The sequence below is a fragment of the Oncorhynchus clarkii genome, chromosome 21, assembly GCF_045791955.1.
Source record: "Oncorhynchus clarkii lewisi isolate Uvic-CL-2024 chromosome 21, UVic_Ocla_1.0, whole genome shotgun sequence".
Classification (NCBI taxonomy): domain Eukaryota; kingdom Metazoa; phylum Chordata; class Actinopteri; order Salmoniformes; family Salmonidae; genus Oncorhynchus; species Oncorhynchus clarkii.
This window is the reverse complement of record NC_092167.1, coordinates 9,571,805-9,592,533: the sequence shown is the minus strand read 5'-3', so window position 1 is coordinate 9,592,533 and position 20,729 is coordinate 9,571,805. Positions and strand designations below refer to the sequence as shown.

The 20,729-nt window shown below is 42.9% G+C and overlaps 3 protein-coding genes across 4 annotated transcripts; 1 reads left to right on the top strand and 2 right to left on the bottom strand.

The window, feature by feature from the left end:
• Window positions 1-924: 924 nt before the first annotated feature.
• Window positions 925-4,354, bottom strand: LOC139378493 (mediator of RNA polymerase II transcription subunit 21). Its single transcript, XM_071120702.1, has 5 exons — window positions 4,336-4,354; window positions 3,854-3,950; window positions 3,444-3,558; window positions 2,701-2,801; window positions 925-2,209 (listed from the first exon to the last, which is right to left on the bottom strand). The coding sequence occupies exons 2-5, from the start codon at window positions 3,893-3,895 to the stop codon at window positions 2,030-2,032; spliced, it is 438 nt and encodes a 145-aa protein (XP_070976803.1). The 5' UTR covers window positions 3,896-3,950; window positions 4,336-4,354; the 3' UTR covers window positions 925-2,029.
• Window positions 3,981-8,612, top strand: LOC139378492 (FGFR1 oncogene partner 2 homolog). Of its 2 annotated transcripts, none has more exons than XM_071120699.1 (7): window positions 3,981-4,247; window positions 5,206-5,359; window positions 5,474-5,591; window positions 5,734-5,876; window positions 5,989-6,102; window positions 6,220-6,352; window positions 8,390-8,612. In XM_071120699.1, the coding sequence occupies exons 2-7, from the start codon at window positions 5,225-5,227 to the stop codon at window positions 8,401-8,403; spliced, it is 657 nt and encodes a 218-aa protein (XP_070976800.1). In that variant the 5' UTR covers window positions 3,981-4,247; window positions 5,206-5,224; the 3' UTR covers window positions 8,404-8,612. The 2 variants fall into 2 exon arrangements, with proteins under 2 accessions (XP_070976800.1, XP_070976802.1); XM_071120701.1 differs by lacking the exon at window positions 8,390-8,612 and adding an exon at window positions 6,441-6,659 and having other exon boundaries at window positions 6,220-6,404.
• LOC139378491 (transmembrane 7 superfamily member 3-like) lies at window positions 6,935-19,344 on the bottom strand. Its single transcript, XM_071120698.1, has 12 exons — window positions 19,038-19,344; window positions 17,133-17,287; window positions 15,862-16,012; window positions 15,245-15,365; window positions 13,720-13,891; window positions 13,408-13,585; window positions 12,782-12,868; window positions 12,262-12,342; window positions 10,787-10,939; window positions 10,553-10,650; window positions 10,215-10,377; window positions 6,935-10,099 (listed from the first exon to the last, which is right to left on the bottom strand). The coding sequence occupies exons 1-12, from the start codon at window positions 19,108-19,110 to the stop codon at window positions 9,846-9,848; spliced, it is 1,686 nt and encodes a 561-aa protein (XP_070976799.1). The 5' UTR covers window positions 19,111-19,344; the 3' UTR covers window positions 6,935-9,845.
• Window positions 19,345-20,729: the final 1,385 nt, after the last annotated feature.

Sequence of the window (20,729 nt, the reverse complement as noted above, 5' to 3'; positions counted from 1 at the left end):
CTCCTGGACAGTCTGTGGTGCAACGTGGCGTTGGTGGATGGAGCGAGACATGATGTCCCAGATGTGCTCAATTGGATTCAGGTCTGGGGAACGGGCGGGCCAGTCCATATAATCAATGCCTTCCTCTTGCAGAAACTGCTGACACACTCCAGCCACGAGGTCTAGCATTGTCTTGCATTAGGAGGAACCCAGGGCCAACCGCACCAGCATATGGTCTCACAAGGGGTCTGAGGATCTCATCTCGGTACCTAATGGCAGTCAGGCTACCTCTGGCGAGCACATGGAGGGCTGTGCGGCCCCCCAAAGAAATGCCACCCCACACCATGACTGACCCACCGCCAAACCGGTCATGATGGAGGATGTTGCAGGCAGCAGAACGTTCTCCACGGCGTCTCCGGACTGTCACATCTGTCATATGTGCTCAGTGGGAACCTGCTTTCATCTGTGAAGAGCACAGGGCGCCAGTGGCGAATTTGCCAATCTTGGTGTTCTCTGGCAATTGCCAAACATCCTGCACGGTGTTGGGCTGTAAAACACAACCCCCACCTGTGGACGTCGGGCCCTCATGGAGTCTGTTTCTGACCGTTTGAGCAGACACGTGCACATTTGTGGCCTGCTGGAGGTCATTTTGCAGGGATCTGGCAGTGCTCCTCCAGGCACAAAGACGGAGGTAGCGGTCCTGCTGCTGGGTTGTTGCCTCCTTTACGGCCTCCTCCACGTCTCCTGGTAGCGCCTCCATGCTCTGGACACTACGCTGACAGACACAGCAAACCTTCTTGCCACAGCTTGCATTGATGTCCCATCCTGGATGAGCTGCACTACCTGAGCCACTTGTGTGGGTTGTAGACTCCGTCTCATGCTACCACTAGAGTGAAAGCACCGCCAGCATTCAAGTGACCAAAACATCAGCCAGGAAGCATAGGAACTGAGAAGTGGTCTGTGGTCACCACCTGCAGAACCACTCCTTTATTGGGTGTGTCTTGCTAATTTCCTATAATTTCCACTTGTTGTCTATTCCATTTGCACAACAGCATGTGAAATTTGTCAATCAGTGTTGCTTCCTAAGTGGACAGTTTGATTTCACAGAAGTGTGATTGACTTGGAGTTACATTGGGTTGTTTAAGTGTTCCCTTTCTTTTTTTGAGCAGTGTATGTTTCTGAATGATGCACAATGTTGACGATATCACGAGCTGTGCAGATTACCGTTCGATTTGAGCAGGGTGCCCCTCACTCACGAGTTTGCCCAGTCACGTTACGAGCTATAGTCGGTTCAACCCGGACTGCTCAATCGAACCCCCTTAATATATAAGACTGGAACACTTTCAATTCAAGGGCATTCTGAAAGCCATCTTTCGGTGGGGCCAAGGTTTGTCTGTGTTGCATATCAAAATACAAAACATTAAAAAAGCACCAACGTGAAATGCAAAAAGTCAACTTCATTTTAAAATGCCATTTATGCCTTGAAATAAACTGTTGATAAAAACATTGGTATAAAATAATACAAAACCTGACTTTCTAAAACAACAGGGCTTGCTTGTAAAGGGGTAGTATTTGTTGGTGTGCAGCATGGTCTTCTATCAATTTAGGATTGTTGTTCCTTTCACCAGCTGCTTTCAGTATGTACAAAAATGGCTACCAACAGCACTCAGCAGACCCATAACTAGCATCCTCAAAATAACCAGGGTTAAGAAATTGACAGCAGATGTTGACACCGGAGCAGTGCTTTTTAATCCAAAATAGAGTGTGCTAAGAAAAGGACAGAGTAAACAGTTCCTTGCTGGAAGAACTCAAGGTCCTTGTGTAAAGAAACAGGTGGGTTAATGGCCTCACTGAATTCCCCAAGCACCAACTTCCCAATGTCCCACTCACATATTGCAAGAAGTATTTTCCATAGATTTACATCCTTGAGAGGTCAGCCGTTCAGGTCCACCCAGTGGGTTCTTTATTTGATTTCCTGTACACATTTGCGCCCTCTGGTGTATTTATGTGAGAAAGTGATGTGAGAATGTCTTTGCCCCATGTGTGGGGGTCATGAGTCAGGCGGTGTGGTCTGGCTGGGCCCTCCACTGCGAGTACGAAGTTGTGACTGAGCAATATCAGCCAGGGCGCTTTGGATCTTCTCCAGTAGCAAGTCCCCTCGGTATACCACCTCTTCGAGACGTGCCGCTGCATCATGATTCTCCTCCTCCAACTGCCGCAGACTGGCCGCCTAGGGAGAGGGGCAGGGAATAAGATAAGAAAGGTGAGAGGTGGTGAGGGGAAAAAGAGGGAGCGAAGAAAGCCAATAAAATCTCCATACAAAATGTATAGAAACTGTTATTTTATTTGAGCGTGAACTCATTGAAGTAATGTGTGCCAAAGTGAGAGTGGAGAGTAAATAGTCCCATCTACACTTCTTATAAGGCAATTTACCAAAGCTATTTGTTTGTATGCCCGGGACAGGGCTATGGTAACCAATGCTAAGGATAGCCACTTACAAGTCTGACTTGGATTGCAACCAAAGTAGTTACAGATTCCAGCCAGTCCTCAACTGGCTCCATATGCTATTTCCAAAGTAAGAGTATAGCAATACAGAATTAGAATTGAACTATCGCTTTCACTTGAAAGAATGTACTATAATCATTTTCAACATGGGAATGGCATTCTAGTTGGAGGTTTTCCACTCCTGTTGAATCACAGGAGTAAATTCAGCCTCCATACCTGTAGAGCTGCCGTGGACTCCTCACTAGGCAGTGAGTCAATCAGCACGTCCACATCCTTAGCTGTCCGGGCAATGAGTGCAGCAAATAGTTGGGCATACTCTAGGGAAAGAAATAACAACCCCATTTCAAATTAAAGATGTAATCCGTAAACTTTTCATATGCAAATAGCGCTGTTAGGTCAAAGTCGTTATTTCCGTCAAATTGTATTATATTTATGCGACATAAGATTACATTTGTATCAGCAAGGTGTCTAAAATGATTTTCACATTGCTGGTGGCTAACAATGTAAGCAAATGGCAAGTGTATGTCTTGAACTTGGGTCACCCTGTCCGAAGGCAAACACACTGTCCACTGCTCCAACTTGGGGAAGGTTGTAACAGACTTACATTGGCTAGGTTCCTTATACAAACCCCTCAGAACTTGAAGCACTCCAACTTTCTTTCAAGTGCCTTCCTATGTCCGTCCTTACCTCCAACAGCATCACAGGAGAGTACATCAGAGAAATAGAATCAAGGATTCTATTTCTGTGGAGTACAACCCACTTCTGACACCAGTGCATTGTTGGTTAAGGGCTTGTATGTAAGCATTTCACTGTAAGGTGACCTGTTGTTGTATTCGGCGCAAATAACATTTGCTTTGTAGCAAACGATGGGTGTAAGTCTTGAACTCAGGTTGCCCGGCGCAAAGGCAAACATGCCCCGATGGTATCCCACTTGGATCTAATATTTGACATGTCCTTACCCTCAGTTGGGTTCGATGGCTGGTCCTTGTTGATTGCTGTCTGTATGTTGCTGAACGAAGCTGGCGGCGCACACTGCTGCAGCACCCCGATTGCATTGCAAAACTGATCAGCAAGCTGAAAGACATCAAAAACACGTCAGAAAAATATTGTCATGAGAGCATTTTGACCTAACACAAATATAAGACATTAAACAACGTGATTGTTAGGTAGCTAAAGTTAATTAGCTCAGCAAACCTTGCAACCGAGAAACGATAAAGAGAACTTAGCCAACTAGCTAGCTGTCATTATTCAGCCTAGTCCGTTTCCAAATACTAAGTCAGTCAATCTAAACGTGACATGACAACTTGCTGAGCATTAAAAAAAAATTGTGGGGTGTACTAATAGCTAAATGAAAAAAAAAGTATCATACCGAATTGACTGCATCTTGAAGTTGCGTTAGCCTGTCCGCCATCTTTGTTGTTTCTCCTACTTCTCCTAAATTGGATTTCCGGGCAGACTAAATGTTTCTTAGCGTGTTGTTGCCACCCACAGGTTGGAGTACACAACGCACACATTGAAAGAAATTCAAAGAAAGAAAACTGGAAAATTAGTATCAGATATATTAAGTAATGTAATCAGTATCTGATTGGGGAAAAGTGTCTGATAGACCTAGCTATCCTAACTGGAATATAGAAGGAGGGGAGGCTATTCAGATTGACCGCAGCGCTTGTAATCTAAAGAATCCGGAACGTGTTTATACATTTCCCAGACTGCAGCAGTAACAACGGGAAGTGTACCGCTTGGCTAAGGAGTTTCTCGCTAAGGTAAATCTACGAGTATTGGTTCGTTTTGTGTGTAATTTCACTTTTTTTCTGACAGCTAAGTATAGCAACTTTTCAGAAAATACAATACCAACATGAGACTCTTGCAGATTTTGTTTGCTTGTATTTTCAGTGACCGATTCACCTGATTTCCGTAGCATTTAACTAGCTACTGTAGCTAGCTAATCTTGTTGATTCGCTAGCTAGTATCTGACTGACAACTGTCTGTAACAACATCATTCCGATTGCGACAGCCAGTAGGTTGTCGTAATTATCAGCTAGCTAAAGTACCCTGTTAGAATACTTTGAAAACATCCTTTTGGTGTCCACTGGTCAGTCACTGGAAAAAGAGTCAAACTCTGAAGGTTAGCTGTATACCAGGGGCGTATTCATTACGTCGATTCTATTGTGAAACGTTTCCCAAACGCAAGCAAACGGGGCGGGACCTTCCTTAAATTGTCCAGTAGAAACTTTTGTTTTTCTCTGTTTGCTTCTGTTTGGTTCTTGAAGGTAAAACTGTTTACGTAATGAATATGTCCCTGCTGACCGGGAGATTATGCGAGCTATTTAGGCAGTAAAGGTACATGAATGAGGGTCCAGGTCAAATCATGATGTTTAGTATTGTTTGGATATGGTGACTCTGTCAGGATTTTATTCCATGCATTTTGACAAGCTCATGTGCCAAGTATTTATGTAATGGATGCCAAGATGTAGCCTTGGATGCCAAGATGCAACTTTGCCTAAGAATCTTAAGTCTTCCTCTAAGTTACATTTGGACTGATTTGATAAATCTGGTTGGATCTCCCTCTAGTTTAGCACATACTTATACCAATCCAATACTTTCAAATCCTTGAGGGGCAGTGAGCAAGTGCACATTCTAGGGAGAAGGGGGAGAAATTGAATGATGTATTCATGTTTGGTGAGGCTTTGGAGCAGCATCTTAACCTTATTTTCCTTCCAGTGTACTTATTCAAACAGAGATGTCGTGTTCATTAGAAAATGTATTGTCAGACGCCAAGTCGCTGGTGGAAAGACTTCGCAACCATGACAATGCAGCGGAGGTACTTATCGAACAGACAACGTCCCTTAACAAGAGGGTGGAGGCCATGAAACAGGTAATGCCAATGTCACTGGTGGTGCAGCTCTTTTGATTGGTGTTGGAAAGGGTACACACTTGCCTTTAACTGACCTTTATTGAGTTGACTGGAGTTCTGTGTATCTGTTTGCAGTATCAGGAGGAGATTGAGTCGCTGAACCGGGTGGCCCGGCATCGGCCCCGTTCCAGCCTCGTCATGGGCATCCAGCTGGAAAACCGTCAGATCCGTGACCTACAGCAGGAAAACAAAGGTAGAGCAGAGTGTGATAAGCTGAAAAACAAATGAAGCTACTCTATTTATTGGTTTCATAACAGGCATATTACCAGTTGAAAAAGTACCCTGTCTGGATAAATCCATAGAAATGTGTGTATCTATATCTTCTCTCCCTGCAGAGTTGAGAACCTCCCTGGAGGAACACCAGTCTGCCATAGAGCTCATCATGACTAAATACAGGGAGCAGGTCTTCAGACTCCTCATGGCCAGTAAGAAGGACGACCCAGCCATCGTCAACCAATTAAAGGAGCAGCACACCACTGTGAGTGACCCACCCTCTTCTAGTGTCACATCGCACTCAGGAGCTACCTTTTCTTCTTGTATCGAAGAAGTTCAAAGCAAATATTTATATTGTTTCTATTCTATGACTGCAGGAAATGCAAGCGCACATAGAAAAGATCAACGAGATGGCTACGGTGATGAGGAAGGCCATCGAAGTGGACGAGGGGAGGTTGTGTGAAGATGAGGAGAGGATCAAGCAACTAGAGGTGAGTCACACAGGTTGTCTGTATTCTCACTGTTTACTAAAAGCATTGACTGAGTACTAACAGTACTACTATTTCAAACATACTGTTAAAAATGTATGCATGTTTTTTTTTGAGCAGCTGGAGAACAGTGGTCTTCGTGAGCTGCTAGGGATCAGTCGAGAAGCCTTCCTAGTTCTGACGAGAGAGGAGGCCTCGGATAGCACATCCCTGTCTGCCCTGTTGACCAGCGCTGACATCAGCCTCCGGAAGAGTTAGGCCCACACCAGCACGAGCTTGGAGTGTGTGTGTGTGTGTGTGTGTGTGTGTGTGTGTGTGTGTGTGTGTGTGTGTGTGTGTGTATGCGCCCCCACCTTGTACAGACCATACCCCCCCCCAATCACCTACAGCCACACAGACTCCCAGAGTGCACTCAACAACGAACGATGCCCCAGGTCATACTGCCGCCCAACTGTCACACTACATTGGAGGTATACAGTAGGAAACCTCTGAGACAAATGGGAAAATCCTCCAGCAGTGTAGTCTGTCATGCATTTTTAGTCTTGGCACGCATTGTGCTATATCTGATGAGCCTGTGGGGTTTTAAAGTGTGAATGAGTGAAAGTGCTGCTCTTGAATGACAATAAAACACTTGAAAGAAACATGTTAAAGTTTGGCCAGTGCCCTCCGGCTGAAACCCAGTGGTGGAAAAACGTATGTGTGAACAGGACTATTTGGAATGCATATCTTACTGTACGTAGACTGTAAATTGGACCTAATGGTTGCACCATGATACATCACAACTTCACTGATGACAAACGTTTGGGACAAGAGGAGCAGAGAAACGAACAAGTGATTTTTAGGAAAAACAATTTATCAAATTTCTCACACAACAAAACAAACACTGTAGACAAACAACCCATTTTAAAACAAGACATGGCACATGAAAAGGTAAGTACCTAAGAGCTGTAGTGAAAAATACTGAAAGGTAACCTTGACCTTTAAGAAAGCTTCATCAGTAATCTTAGTGCATAGAAGCATTTCCTAGTGAGGAATTTCAACAGTATGGCTATAATTTTACAATGTCGGCGTCCTCACACCCCTGTGTGTTTTGGTTTGCAAACTGAGAAAAGTAGAAATAGCCATTTCTGCCTGCATTTCAGTCTTTCCCATCCTTGACATTGTAATCCTAATCTGAATCCTGTCAGGTGATTCTGCTAATCATAAAATATCAATAAATTCCCTATCAAATTTTTATTCAACATCCTGTAGTGTGCAAATGGTGAGTATTTGGAGAGTATTCACAAAATCACTGGTTGGATATTGCACAGCATCTGAGGATGCCTTGTTGTTTTGCACAAGAGGGAAAATAATCTCTTAAATTATCTACTTAAATTTCAATATTACTGAACATTTGGAGGAAAAACTGACATCGGTCATGGAATGCATTAATAAACTGTCATGTGACTGCAGGCAAACTCCTGTACACATCATTAATGCCTCAATAAGCCAGCTTTTCATACCAAAGCACATACTGGGTGGGTAATGAGAGAAATAACCTAAAGAAAAAGTCCCACAAAACCCATATTGGACTACCTTAAAATTAGGAACCCCTAGGTTCATTTAGCAGCGGTGGCCCACCTCTGCTAAATTGTAGCCACCGCTGCAATAAATTGCCGAGACGCGCTTTTAAAGGGATAGTCGTTTGGTCAATGATTGCAGGTCTATGGGAACAGCTGGCAGGACATTGTGCTTACAATACTAGCAATGCACCCACCCAGCTACCCTTGCACCACTGCTAAAGAAAAGTCATAGGGGAAACACTGAAAATGCTTTACCAAACGAAAGCTGGCAATAGAGAACATAAACAGCAGGCCCACTTTAATGACGCGTTAGGCCACCTGACAGAGCAATAGAGGCTGTGGCACTTGTTGTTTGCTCTTCCTGCTAGTGCTCAACACTTCAGGAAACCCCCCTTGGGTTGTGCCGTGGCGGAGATCTTTGTGGGCTATACTCGGCCTTGTCTCAGGATGGTAAGTTGGTGGTTGAAGATATCCCTCTAGTGGTGTGGGGGCTGTGCTTTGGCAAAGTGGGTGGGGTTATATCCTTCCTGTTTGGCCCTGTCCAGGGGTATCATCAGATGGGCCCACAGTGTCTCCTGACCCCTCCCGTCTCAGCCTCCAATATTTATGCTGCAGTAGTTCATGTGTCGGAGGGGCTAGGGTCAGTTTGTTATATCTGGAGTACTTCTCCTGTCTTATCAGGTGTCCTGTGTGAATTTAAGTATGCTCTCTCTTTCTCTCTCTCGGAGGACCTGAGCCCTAGGACCATGCCTCAGGACTACCTGGCATGATGACTCCATGCTGTCCCCAGTCCACCTGGCCGTGCTGCTGCTCCAGTTTCAACTGTTCTGCCTGCGGCTATGGTATCCTGACCTGTTCACCGGACGTGCTACCTGTCTCAGACCTTTTATTTGACCATGCTGGTCATTTATGAACATTTGAACATCTTGACCATGTTCTGTTATAATCTCCACCCGGCACAGCCGGAAGAAGACTGGCCACCCCTCATAGCCTGGTTCCTCTCTAGGTTTCTTCCTATGTTTTGGCCTTTCTAGGGAGTTTTTCCTAGCCAACGTGCTTCAACACCTGCATTGCTTGCTGTTTGGGGTTTTAGGCAGGGTTTCTATACAGCACTTTGAGATATCAGCTGATGTACGAAGGGCTATATAAATAAATTTGATTTGGGCTATATCACCATTTCCTATAAACGTCAGTGCTCAGGATCCACCTACACCTACCACTTGTGGTTTATGATTTTAGAGTGCTATCAAACATGTCCATGAAATCAAGAGAGGATACATTTTATGCTGCAAGTTCCATACCACTAATTGTTCGATTCAACAATTATGTTTCGCAAAAAGGGTCCCCAAAACACATGCATATTTCAATATAAACATCACTCATATTTCTTAAATGTAATTGTTCATATTTGTAAATAGAAATAAAATAGTGGCCTCTAAATACACAGTTTTACAGAACATGGTGTAAAAGTGACAGTTTGCATACGAAAATGTTGACAAAACATTAAAAACAATTTGCAGCCATTGGAGCCAAAATGGGCATACCCAGAACTCCCTGACAGTGGTGTCATACCCATTAAAACTGGGGGGGAAATATGCCCTCCAATTTCAATGAGTGATATTAAGATAAACAAAGTATACTTACTTTTACACTAAAATGAATACCTACCTACCAAATGTTGCTGTCAAAGCCATTTCAAAAAGACTGTCTGCATGATGTGTCTGCATCTTACTGTTCCAAATGTTTTCTTGTGCTATTCAGTGGTACTAAAACACATTAGTTGCCCATACCGGTATGCTGCAACCCTAGTTGTTTAAAGTCAGTGTGATGTAGTAGGGGAGATAGTGGCCAACTATTTTGGCACAATATTAAGTGGCAGTGGTAACAACTTCCTCAGTACCCTCTTAGAACATGCAGCCAAATACCACAAGACTGAGGAAGTGAATCATGCTTGAAAATAATCTTTTGAAAATTCTCTGTGTGCACTTTGTGACAAAGTTCCTCCCCAGGCATATAAACACTACCTTAATGGACAGTTACCATCAAAGACATGAAAACATACATAATCTGGAATAGAAAGACTCCAAACGCAATGGTGCTTCCCCTGTAGATAGAGAGCCCATGCCCCATAGCACCCTCCTAGTGGGGTGAATCTGTCTACCTGGCTGGGTAAAATCGGTGGGTTTAAAGGAGGAGGGGTGTGCACTCGCCAGCGGACTCTCTCCTGCCAGTCAGCTGTCGGGCACGGGCGAGGAGACGGGAAGGGAGTGAGGACGTGTGGTGGCTTGGGTCCAGAACGTTGGTCTTGCGGCGCTCCCGCTCTTGCAGCCACATGAGGTAAGGGCTGGGGGGGAAGAAGGGCCGTGTGCGTTCCCGGTAGAGCTGTAGCACGATACCAGACACACCCAGAACCACCCACACTGTGATCATGATGAAATCTGGAAGACCAAGAGGACAAAAATATGTTAGGTTGAAAGGTCAAAATCAGGTGCACAACATATGGCCTGCCTGCAGGTTAAATAAAAGAAAACTCTCTGAAGTGATTTTACTCACCAATGTCCTGGAAAGGCACATCAGTAAAGGCCTTGCTGAAGTTGTCGTTGAGGAAGCGTTTGAGGATGTTAAGGGTGATGTAGGAGAGGCTGGTATATATGTAAGCATTCACAGCCAGCACCACAGCATAGGCTCCAGCTACACCACACGTAGTGATGTTACCCTGCAGACAGACAACACCCACACAGCAATATTACCCAGAGGCTCCATTTCCACATTGTCCTCCCAAATCTTTGAAAGTTCTAAGCCCTTCTTGAGTTTAAAGTGGGAGGGGACTATGGCATTGAATTGGACAGCCACTGTAAAGAAAGTGCAGAGGTGTAGGGACCCAGGCCTACCTCTCTTGGCCAGCGGACAAAGAAGAGCGGTACCACCACCACGATGCAGCTGAACGTCACCCAGAACACCACATTCGAACGGAACACCTGTATGTCACCTGAGGAAGTGATGAGATTTTTTTTACAACTTTGTTACAATACTTTCTGTGTCATACAACATTCATCTGATTGAGCATTATCCTGCTTGAACTAGTCAATCAAATAAATAATAATCTGACATAGGTGTTTTTTTACCGACAGGCGTGAAGAAGACAATGGAGGAGATGAGGAACCCCAACATGAGACCGACGGTGACGACACAGGACATAACTGAGCCGAAGCGCCACCAGCTCATCACCAGGATAACTCCCCCCACTACGCCAATCACTGCTGTCAGGGTCAGGCGGACTGCAGGGAGGAAACACAGACACTTCTGTCAGGGTCAGATGGAGAGGGAGTTGGACAAATATCTTTATTTTTCATAGAGCCATAGAAGAATGATAACCTGAGCTTCTGGCAGGGGGTCCAACTCAGACTGACCCCAAATAATTTAAAGCAAGTCCATCAATTCTAAACTCAACTTCTCTACAGATAATTAAAGAATGTTAATCTATCTTTATACTAAACCATGTGTTCTTCAGCATGTTGGAACCCGTGCGCCAACTTAATTACTGGAATGGGCTTTTACAGTGAGATGTTTGTTCTATGCAGAAATGTGTTGTTTCACACTGAACTGTGTGTTGTGCACTGGGGAAGTTTCCCATTGCGTCCTGGATGAGTTCTGCCACCCATCCATCAGCTCCACCACTGACCAAATCACATTAGGGTTCGAGTGTGTAATTCTGAATTCAAACGCTCACCGCCATCCTCTATGACTAACACATATACAAGCCAACACTGACATCACCTTGCATATGGGGAGCACGAACACCCATGCAAGCCATTCTAGGTTTCTCCAAATCAAAATACACAAACTGTAAAATAAGCATAAAATGCATTAGTGACATGTTTTGCTCTTCCTTTTAGATGGCATGTGAGGCGGCAGGTATCCTAGTGTTTAGAGTGTTGGGCCAGTAACCGAAACGTTGCTAGATCGAATCCCCGAGCTGACAAGGTATAAATCTGTTGTTCTGCCCATGAACAAGGCAGTTAACCCACTGTTCCTAGGCTGTCATTGTAAATAAGAATTTGTTCTTAACTTACTTGCCTAGTTAAACAAAGGTTAAATTAATTTTTAAAAATTAAATATCACTCATCTTCATACTGTAACAACTGTACTGACTTAGTACTGGCGAATCTGATTTCCCAGTTAATGAAACCAACAGGAGTTTCTTTCAACTGAGCTGACCTGATTGAATCACAGAAAAACTCTATGCTTTCAGGGGGCACCGACTGGAGCTTCCAAATTAAAATAGGATAATTTTTGGGGAAAATCATATTGATATGGCATGACTATCTAATTCGCATTTATGAAAGACCTGTGACGATTAATGCAATTTGTCTGGCCGCAAAGCCAGTTTATATGGCTAATTTCATTCCAAAATACTGTATGCTTTGGAGACGCATTAAAAACTACAGAGGGAGTACAGAGATAACTGAACAAGCATATGACCAAATAAACTGAAGACCAATATTTACTATAGAAAAAACACACAACATAATTAATGTCCTTATCAACCTGGCTGACAAGGTCTACAATCTTATGTTCATTTGAAATCACTTGAACTTACTGTCATAGTCCAGTTTTGTAGTTCTTGTGATCAGGACAAAAAAAAGAAACGCTGCAAAGCCAAAGCCCATACAGAAGAGCTCTAAGAGAGAGGAAGATGGAGAGGGGAACAAGGGAGGAAAGTTTAATACGGGAGAGCGACACAGTAAACACACATTTTATAGCATGACATCTACGACTGGTTTCATAGACCCAGATTAAACCTGCTACTGAACTAAAAACATGACCAGCGAATAGTCTATTTATTATTTTTCTTTCACATTATTTTTGCCCATTATGTGGGAGCAACAGTTTACAACAAGACCTTTAACCTCCAGGCCATATTTTCATTAGCTGGCTGGCATGAACTTTAAATGAGACTTGGACTTTCACAAACTATAAATAACTGGGATACAGCTAGTTGGGAGCGGCTATTTATTACTGGTGTTCTACAGGGAGGAAAAGCCCTCGACTTCCCAGACTTATCTTCCAGTGATGTAGTGGAAAACTTGGTAAGTCAACACTTGTTTCCCCCTACTCACCACATTTGAAGAAGCGGTGCCCAAAGAAGCACACGAAGAGGCCAGCTAAACCAGCGATGGTGAAGAAGATCCTTGTGGATATCTTCCCTAGAAGAAAAGAAAGTACATCAGCCTTTAGTCATTCTGTCTTTCCCCATAGTTGGTCTAACTTGTTGTTGGTCATACAAGAGACACTGTGTCGATTGTTTCTCTTTTTTCTCCTGCTCTGAAATTGCTTATTGCTCCATTACAGTGTGTTACTGTTGACAAGAGTTGACATATGGGCTCATAAGTCAGTTACTAATCAAGATAGAGGCTGAAATCAGCTGACAACATATTCCCAGGGGACTGGTGTTGATCTTCCCTGGTCTTAAATGCATGCTGTCCTTCAAGGTGCATTCTATAAGATTTCCACGGAAATAGCCCTCAAGGTCTCAGCCAGAACGATTGCAGTACAGTAAACGTCTTCTGTGTAGAATGACATGATGCTCTTCTTCCACTCAACAACAAGTCTCATTGAATAAGGCCCCGGGAATTCAGACAGGAATACTCAGATATCTTTAGAAATGTCTCTATTATAGAAATATATTGACTGACGCTTCCCTGCAAAAAGACCCTTTTGACCCAGTGCTGGTTGTCCCACTTACCCAGAGTGTCGCAGCCATCTAGGGTGGAGGAGAAGCTGCAGGCGTAGGTGTGGACAGGGATATACGAGGAAGAGGTGTTAAGCACTGGGTCTCTGACTATGACAGAGTAGATGACACCCTGGCCCGGGATGGAGCTAAACACTACCTCTGTCTTATCATTGGATGATAGTGTCATGAGCTACAGGGAGAGAAAAAAAATAGAAATGCTCACCATACCATTACACCACAACCAGCAAGTTTACAGTCTACAATCCCAATCTGTATTTTTATACATGTCCATTTTGCACTACATTCACACTATTATCAACTCACCCTTTTCCCATGCTCTCTCATGGTCTGCACATTGGCCACACTCTGGATGCTGGTGATGAGGCTCTGCTCTGAAAGGTCACTCTCAGGCAGGAAGTACTGGTAGATGTCATAACTCAGGCGCCAGCGAGTGTTTTCACCCACTTCAGTGTCACAGGCGGGCGGATTGGAGCCCCTGAGGAGGTGCCAACAGAGGTCAGTTCACAATGGATTCTGAAAGTTTGCTTTAAAGTACGAATGCGCATTTGGGGGAAACAGCACCACTGTTCGCCCCCCAGTGCCTTTGTTATTGTTTTGTTGATGAAAACAGAGCAGAGAAGAGTCCGGCTGCGGGGGGAAAAAAAGTGCACTGCATATTTGGCTGTTCTATCGTGTGTACAGTGATGTCAGAGGAGAAAAACAGTGGTTGTTTACAGTAATTTCTTTGTTGTTGTAATATCCTAAACGGACATGGCACTTTCACCTATTAAGGATTCTAGCTTTAAAACAGAAATGTTGTAGATTTTTTTTATTTAAAAAATTCAAACATTTTCACAATGAAATAAGATGGCTCAGAAGGGCCGTCACAAATAATAATAACACAACAATATGAAACGGCAACGGAAAGGGCCGGAGTCTCTTTCTTTTTTAAATTACAATTCAGAGACTACGCAAAATAAGTGTCCCCATCACTTTTGTCTCATTCAAAATCTTTGAGACTCTTTTTTTGTTTCGCCACAGACCTCCCAGACCTCTTTGGTCTTTTGCTTTTTGAATCACTGCTTTTCAAAACCTATTTATTTTTGTTCCAGGTAAATTTAGATACAGTTCAGTCTACAGACCACAGGCCAATGTTACATTATAGCTTCTTGATGCAAAATAGGAAGAGTGTGTGTGTGTGTGTGTGTGTGTGTGTGTGTGTGTGTGTGTGTGTGTGTGTGTGTGTGTGTTTTCCGCTCTGCAGTCTGCTTGGCCCTGACAGAATTTTGTGTGTGTTTCCACTCTGCGGTCCGTGTAATGCGAGTGAGTAGGTACTGTATGTGGAAATACTAAAAGCCAGCACTTCCCATATCCTGGTCACCAGATCTGTTTGGGATGTCTTGCCAACTCCTATGATCATTATCACACCATAGCCTGATTAATAGCAACAAAGTATTTTCTTTATTTACATAAGAAAATATCAATGATTTCCCTCTCCCAAAATGCTGAAGAGGTTGGGTTCCAATCACTGTACCTCGCCACTTGTGGGTAAATCTATTTTCTCTACTAAAGCACATTCCTAGACAGAGCCCTGGCATTAAAACATTTCTTACTCTGCTTCCACCACAACGAAAGCCACACAAATGTAGGACAACACATAATGCACTCATAAGAATGCATTGTCTTTCAGTCACAGGACAATTTCTTTGGCTAATTGTTGACTTTTCACCAGGATTAACTTTAAAACGAAAACATATGCAGAGTGTGCCCTGCCTCACATCTGTTTGCAGTGAGACAGAAGTGATTAAATCAAAGATGCACATTCATAAACCCTCTAGTGTGTTGTTACCTTGAATATCCAATATTTGCAGGTGCAAAGCGGATAGTAGTCTCAAAAAGGTTGTAGTGGAGATAGACATTTGGGTCAATGTCCAGGTCAAACTCCAGATTACAAGCTCCAGGGACTGGGTCTGCAGAGAGAGAGAAAACACGTTATTAAAACCAGCCAATCAAGTTACTGTTTTTTCTTGAAGTCCATTGACAGTACAGAAGTAGCAGACTGTTGAGAGTTTGTACCATTGGTCTATGCAGATGGCCTACTGGTGACTGTGGAGAAGTTGTAGAGTGCAGATTACTCTACACAGATACAATCAGTTTGGAGGAAGACAAAACAGCTTTGAAATGTGTTCTCAGTTGACTATTTGTTTTGTTCAATAATCCACCTGACATACTTTGTTTTGGGGTTTGTTTGAAACAGGCTCCACATCTACAAGATACTCTTGCTATTGTTTTGACATGGTATATGGAGTGGTTAAAACGATGGTGGATTGAGGGTGAGTAGTGAGAGGTAAAATATCCTGGAACACTAAAAGGGATGTAAGGCATTGACAGATGGTGGGAGGCCACCTAAAACTTAGAGGAATTGGTGGATTATTTTGGGAAGCGGAGATGGAAGGGCATACATACCAGAGCTGGTGTAGGGTAGGATGACCCCAGTGCCGGCCACAGAGTCACCATCAGGGGCCAGCAGGAACCAGGAGAGCTTGGTCTGACCGGGGATCAGGGGTGAGAGAAGGCCTGAGTCCACCGCTGTTAGAGAGAGGCCAATCCCTGGCATCTGCCCAAAGTAGTCAACCAGACAACCAGAAAATCACTCAAATAGTCAGTCAACAACACAGCCCTAATCCATCCAACTCTGTCGCCAAACCAAAGCCTGAAATCCCATGAAGACCCGTGTTCTAAAGCTCTAAGTCAGTATTTAGTTGATTTCAATGCACTGATTTGCCTGAAAGTTTCAGTTGCTCTCAATTTTCTATGTATCCTGGCAAATAATGTCTCCATTGTGAGTAACTCTAACGTAGTAGTTACCATACTACCACCATGTTATTACTGCTTTATTCAGTGCTGTAATGTAAAGTACTACTGAAAAGTGCACAGACGCCCGGCTGACCACCTCTTCACACCTAGCTGTAGGCTATACCTGCCAGATGGTTTTGACAGGCAGTGGAGAAAGAACGACTTGTAGTGATATGCACTTCCAGACGACACTCATTAACTGTCTACGCTGTGTTTGGTACATTTGGACCTTAATAGTTGGGGACAGTTTTCATTGTTGACTTCACTAGTCAGAGCATGTTTACTGCTTTAGCCTATTCCCACCATGACTTACAACTACTTTGAGTTACTTGTGTTATGACTACTTTGAGTTACGACTATTCTGAGTTACGACTACTTTGAGTTACTTGTGTTACGGTTACTTTGAGTTAGTTCAAAGCGTTTTCAGTAGAAAGAGGGAAAGGCGTTCACAAAGGTTTCTATCAGCACCAAAGAGCTTGTGACCAGCCTAACACATGACCATAGCTCTACTCAGAGTGTCTGCAAATCTCACAAGACTCTGCCGCAAGTGGGTCACTAGAAACGGTGTGTGTGATAAGGTGATTGGCGATTGTTTCGTCACCCAACTCTCTGGGACCAAGGCCAGGATTGGTCAATCCATCTTACCCTTGCCTCATGCCTGTCTTCCTCCCATGATGAGCAACCAGCCTGGTTCCACATCATCTGACTTCCCTCCACAAGTCAGTAGACCAATCAGTGCCGATCATGTGTGTGAGTTTGTTTGTACGTGTTTGATAGGGCAATAGGTCATTTTGAATTAATGAACATTGACCTGAATTAGACTATTAGATACATCTATTTTACTGTGAGCGTGTGTGTTTGTGCGTGAGCCAGTGTCTTACCCTGGTGTAGGACAGCGTAGCATTGCTGTGCTGTGTGTGGAACTGGAGGGTGATAAAGGCCACGTCAAGGGGGATTCTGGAGACCACAGCCTGCACTGTCTCGTTCTCATTCACATTCACGTTCTGAAAGGTGTTGAACAGGAAAACCACCTGATCTGAGGGAGGAAATACATGTTACAGCATTGTCCTCCCAGGCTATCCACAACCTGCTACTAGGTTTATTTATATACAGTGGTTCCTAAATTATTGACACCGTTAAAGATGAGCCAAAATGACTGTATAAAATCCAAAATTTAAATACAGAGCTACAGTATATTCTATGCTCAACAAAGTTGGAAATGATATTGTTTTAAACTAATACAATTGCTCAGAGAAAGAGATTCTGTTTACTAGTAATACTTTTTTCTCAAAAAGGTAGTGGTAAAAAGTATTGACACGCTGTTTTCAATACCACTCAATACCTCACCTTGCAAGGATAAAATGTTTTATGAGTTGGCCACCCGTAAGTGTGAATGTCTTTCCAGTTCTGCTGTTCTGATTTCCATTGACGGCCCACTGATAAATCTCGCACAGGGTGCTGTGACTATGTGGTTACCCCTGTGGTTGTGACAACATCATCCAGGATGTGAGCCTATCGTAAGTACATCTGAGAAGGACACCTTTAATCCGCAACATATACCAAAAAACAAGGCAGGCCAGATCCTCATACAACACAACTATTGTATTGTAACTACCAAATAGACTGCTGGTTGTTCTCACTGATTGTGTATTGCACATGCTTTTTTCACTTTCTACTCTCCCCATCCTTTGTACAGCCTTGTGTCTACTTTTCTGGTCTCCGTCTGTCCATACCTCCTGAATTGTCACCTGTCTTTCTCACCGGTCTCTTTTCTCTCTCTCTCTCTGTTGAATCTTTCAACACGTGATGGTTTGTCAGAGTACAAAAGTTATAGACTGAAAAAGAAGCATGACTGCCATGATGGGTTCTTTTCCATTCATTTAACAAAAAAAACATAAGCAGCCAATTCCTAATGCTTGCTGCTTTCTCAAGCATTAAATATGTCAATGGCATCCAACCTGTCCACTAGGGCCAATCCAAAGATGCCTCACTAACGGCCATTTCACTTGCAGTGTAATTAGCCCTACATTTCAATTATATGTAGTATTAAAGGAATTAGATTCCATGAGAGAAATATCTATTTTTTAATGTTGTGCATACTGACATGGCAAGAGTGGGTGTATACAATCAGCATTTTATCCTATGTTTAGTGTAGCATTTACATAGCCTATACAACCTGGGTATGAAATTGAGTTAAAGATACAACTTTTTTTTTTATACCATGAAAAATAATAGCCTTTTTTGAAATCCCAGACTAATTCCACATAACTATGTTACTGTTGAAGACATATTGAATAATGTTTTGCTTCCACTTTTCCAGCAACTAGTACAACTGTCTTAACTTCATCATAACCCAAACAATAAGGATGTTTAAGTCCATTGTTTGTTTTTGTTGATATTTGAGTCTTTGTAAACAAACAATGCCATTTCAAAATACAACTAGTTAACGTTAGTCCATGTCGTCATGGACTATCAGCCCGTGCATCCACAGTTCCATCTATGAATTTGAGAGTGGCTCATATTTCTCCAGCCTCAATGTGAAGACTAACTACAACAATAGGTAACATCTCCAAACATAGGAATGGTTAACAATTCACTGAGTTAGTGGAGTTGATATCTCTGATTCAAAGAAGGCGTATGTATATATCTTCTTCATATAAAACAATAAGACGCTAACGTTAACTAGAGTATGATTGGCTTTCAACCAGAAACCTTGATGTAATCTGAAAGTTATACAAATTAATCTCTTGCCAATTTTATTTTAAAATATTAAAAGCACTACTTACTTTCCACTTGTGCTACAACTCCATCACAGACCAAGACATATAAAAATATGTACATTAGCCAGGAGGACGGCATTTTCTTCAGGCCCACGTTCCTACTTCCTAGTCTGCTACATTCACTTGCAACACAATTGTTGAGATATTCAATAAAGGCTTACAGGCCAGTGCAACATAGTGTGGCTACAAATTCGTTTTCATTGCTGTTGTTGCTTCCGCGGAACAACTCCAACCACGTCCGGTCGCTCAAACGTATTACGAACGTCAACTGCTGCAAGCCACTTCCTTTCTCCAGGAGACGTCAAAACAAACTGGGCAGGTCCCAATCCCTAGTCCTAGCGGGCGTTCCAGAGCACAGAGATTGTAACCTCGTGCTGGGTTTACATTTGCCCAATAACTGAACAAAGCAGCAACTGGGTGATTATCATGAAACCAGTTTTAAACATATCTGTAGCAAATTGATTTACAAAACCATAATGCATCTGCAAAAATCAACTATCATCCTAAGGACTAAGATGTATCATTTTTGGCAGTGTATATTTTAAATCGGTTTTTAACGTTCTACAGAATTTTGTAAATTTTCATACCAAATTCTCATTACCGAAATGCATCCAGACTAAATTCTCGGGTCCAGATTGTATACAATTTTACTTTAGAAAACCAAACTTATTTGAATAAAACACAAAATATGTTGCTGTAGTTTGTCCATAAATCATCAAATGTAACACGTTGACATTTACATTAAACTATCATATTTAGTTTTATTTACCTATGATGCATCATCTAGAGTTGTAGAGGTTAAGTTAATTGATTTCATTTCAATGCCTTCAGAATGAAGTTCTTATTCTCAATCACCCACTTTATGCAATTTACCTTTTCATTACAAAAACGGCTAAAACACTCAAATCGGAAAACAACGTCTGATATAATTGTATAGCTTTTTTATAGTTTAATTTATTTTCAGTGTTATGTTTAACTCAGGCTTTTTTATTTGGCCAGAAATGTGAACAAAATATTAGAATGGTATTGGTTTATTACTTTTTTGTACTGTTACGGTAATGAGAATTTTGTGGAAATTTCGGTCAAATGCACAATATCTGATTTTTTTAAAAAACATAAAAATAATTATGAAACAGATACATTGCCCTCAGAAAGTATTCACACACCTTGACTTTTTCCACATTTCGTTGTATTGCAGCCTGTTGTCTCTGGCCTACACACAATACCCCATATTTTCAAAGTGGAATGATATATATATATATATATATATATATATCATTCCAACTCCTGGACAGTCTGTGGTGCAACAGTCTGTGGTGGATGGAGCGAGACATGATGTCCCAGATGTGCTCAATTGGATTCAGGTTTGGGGAACAGGTGGGCCAGTCCATAGCATCAATGCCTTCCTCTTGCAGGAACTGCTGACACACTCCAGCCACATGAGGTCTAGCATTGTCTTGCATTAGGAGGAACCCAGGGCCAACCGGACCAGCATATGGTCTCACAAGGGGTCTGAGGATCTCATCTCGGTACCTAATGGCAGTCAGGCTACCTCTGGCGAGCACATGGAGGGCTGTGCGGCCCCCCAAAGAAATGCCACCCCACACCATGACTGACCCACCGCCAAACCGGTCATGCTGGAGGATGTTGCAGGCAGCAGAACGTTCTCCACGGCGTCTCCAGACTCTGTCACGTCTG

What these genes read in the sequence shown, in the direction of transcription:
- LOC139378493 (XM_071120702.1), bottom strand. Translation starts at nt 3,895, where the DNA reads ATGGCGGACAGGCTAACGCAACTTCAAGATGCAGTCAATTCG. An exon ending in TTCAAGATGCAGTCAATTCG is followed by an intron (nt 3,559 to 3,853) that starts GTATGATACTTT and finishes GATGTCTTTCAG; the next exon opens with CTTGCTGATCAGTTTTGCAA. An exon ending in AGTCCACGGCAGCTCTACAG is followed by an intron (nt 2,210 to 2,700) that starts GTATGGAGGCTG and finishes CCCTCTCCCTAG; the next exon opens with GCGGCCAGTCTGCGGCAGTT.
- LOC139378492 (XM_071120699.1), top strand. Translation starts at nt 5,225, where the DNA reads ATGTCGTGTTCATTAGAAAATGTATTGTCAGACGCCAAGTCGCTGGTG. An exon ending in GGGTGGAGGCCATGAAACAG is followed by an intron (nt 5,360 to 5,473) that starts GTAATGCCAATG and finishes ATCTGTTTGCAG; the next exon opens with TATCAGGAGGAGATTGAGTC. An exon ending in CCTACAGCAGGAAAACAAAG is followed by an intron (nt 5,592 to 5,733) that starts GTAGAGCAGAGT and finishes CTCTCCCTGCAG; the next exon opens with AGTTGAGAACCTCCCTGGAG.
- LOC139378491 (XM_071120698.1), bottom strand. Translation starts at nt 19,110, where the DNA reads ATGCCGTCCTCCTGGCTAATGTACATATTTTTATATGTCTTGGTCTGT. An exon ending in AGTTGTAGCACAAGTGGAAA is followed by an intron (nt 17,288 to 19,037) that starts GTAAGTAGTGCT and finishes TTCCTCCCTCAG; the next exon opens with ATCAGGTGGTTTTCCTGTTC. An exon ending in TTGTCCGCTGGCCAAGAGAG is followed by an intron (nt 10,378 to 10,552) that starts GTAGGCCTGGGT and finishes GTCTGTCTGCAG; the next exon opens with GGTAACATCACTACGTGTGG.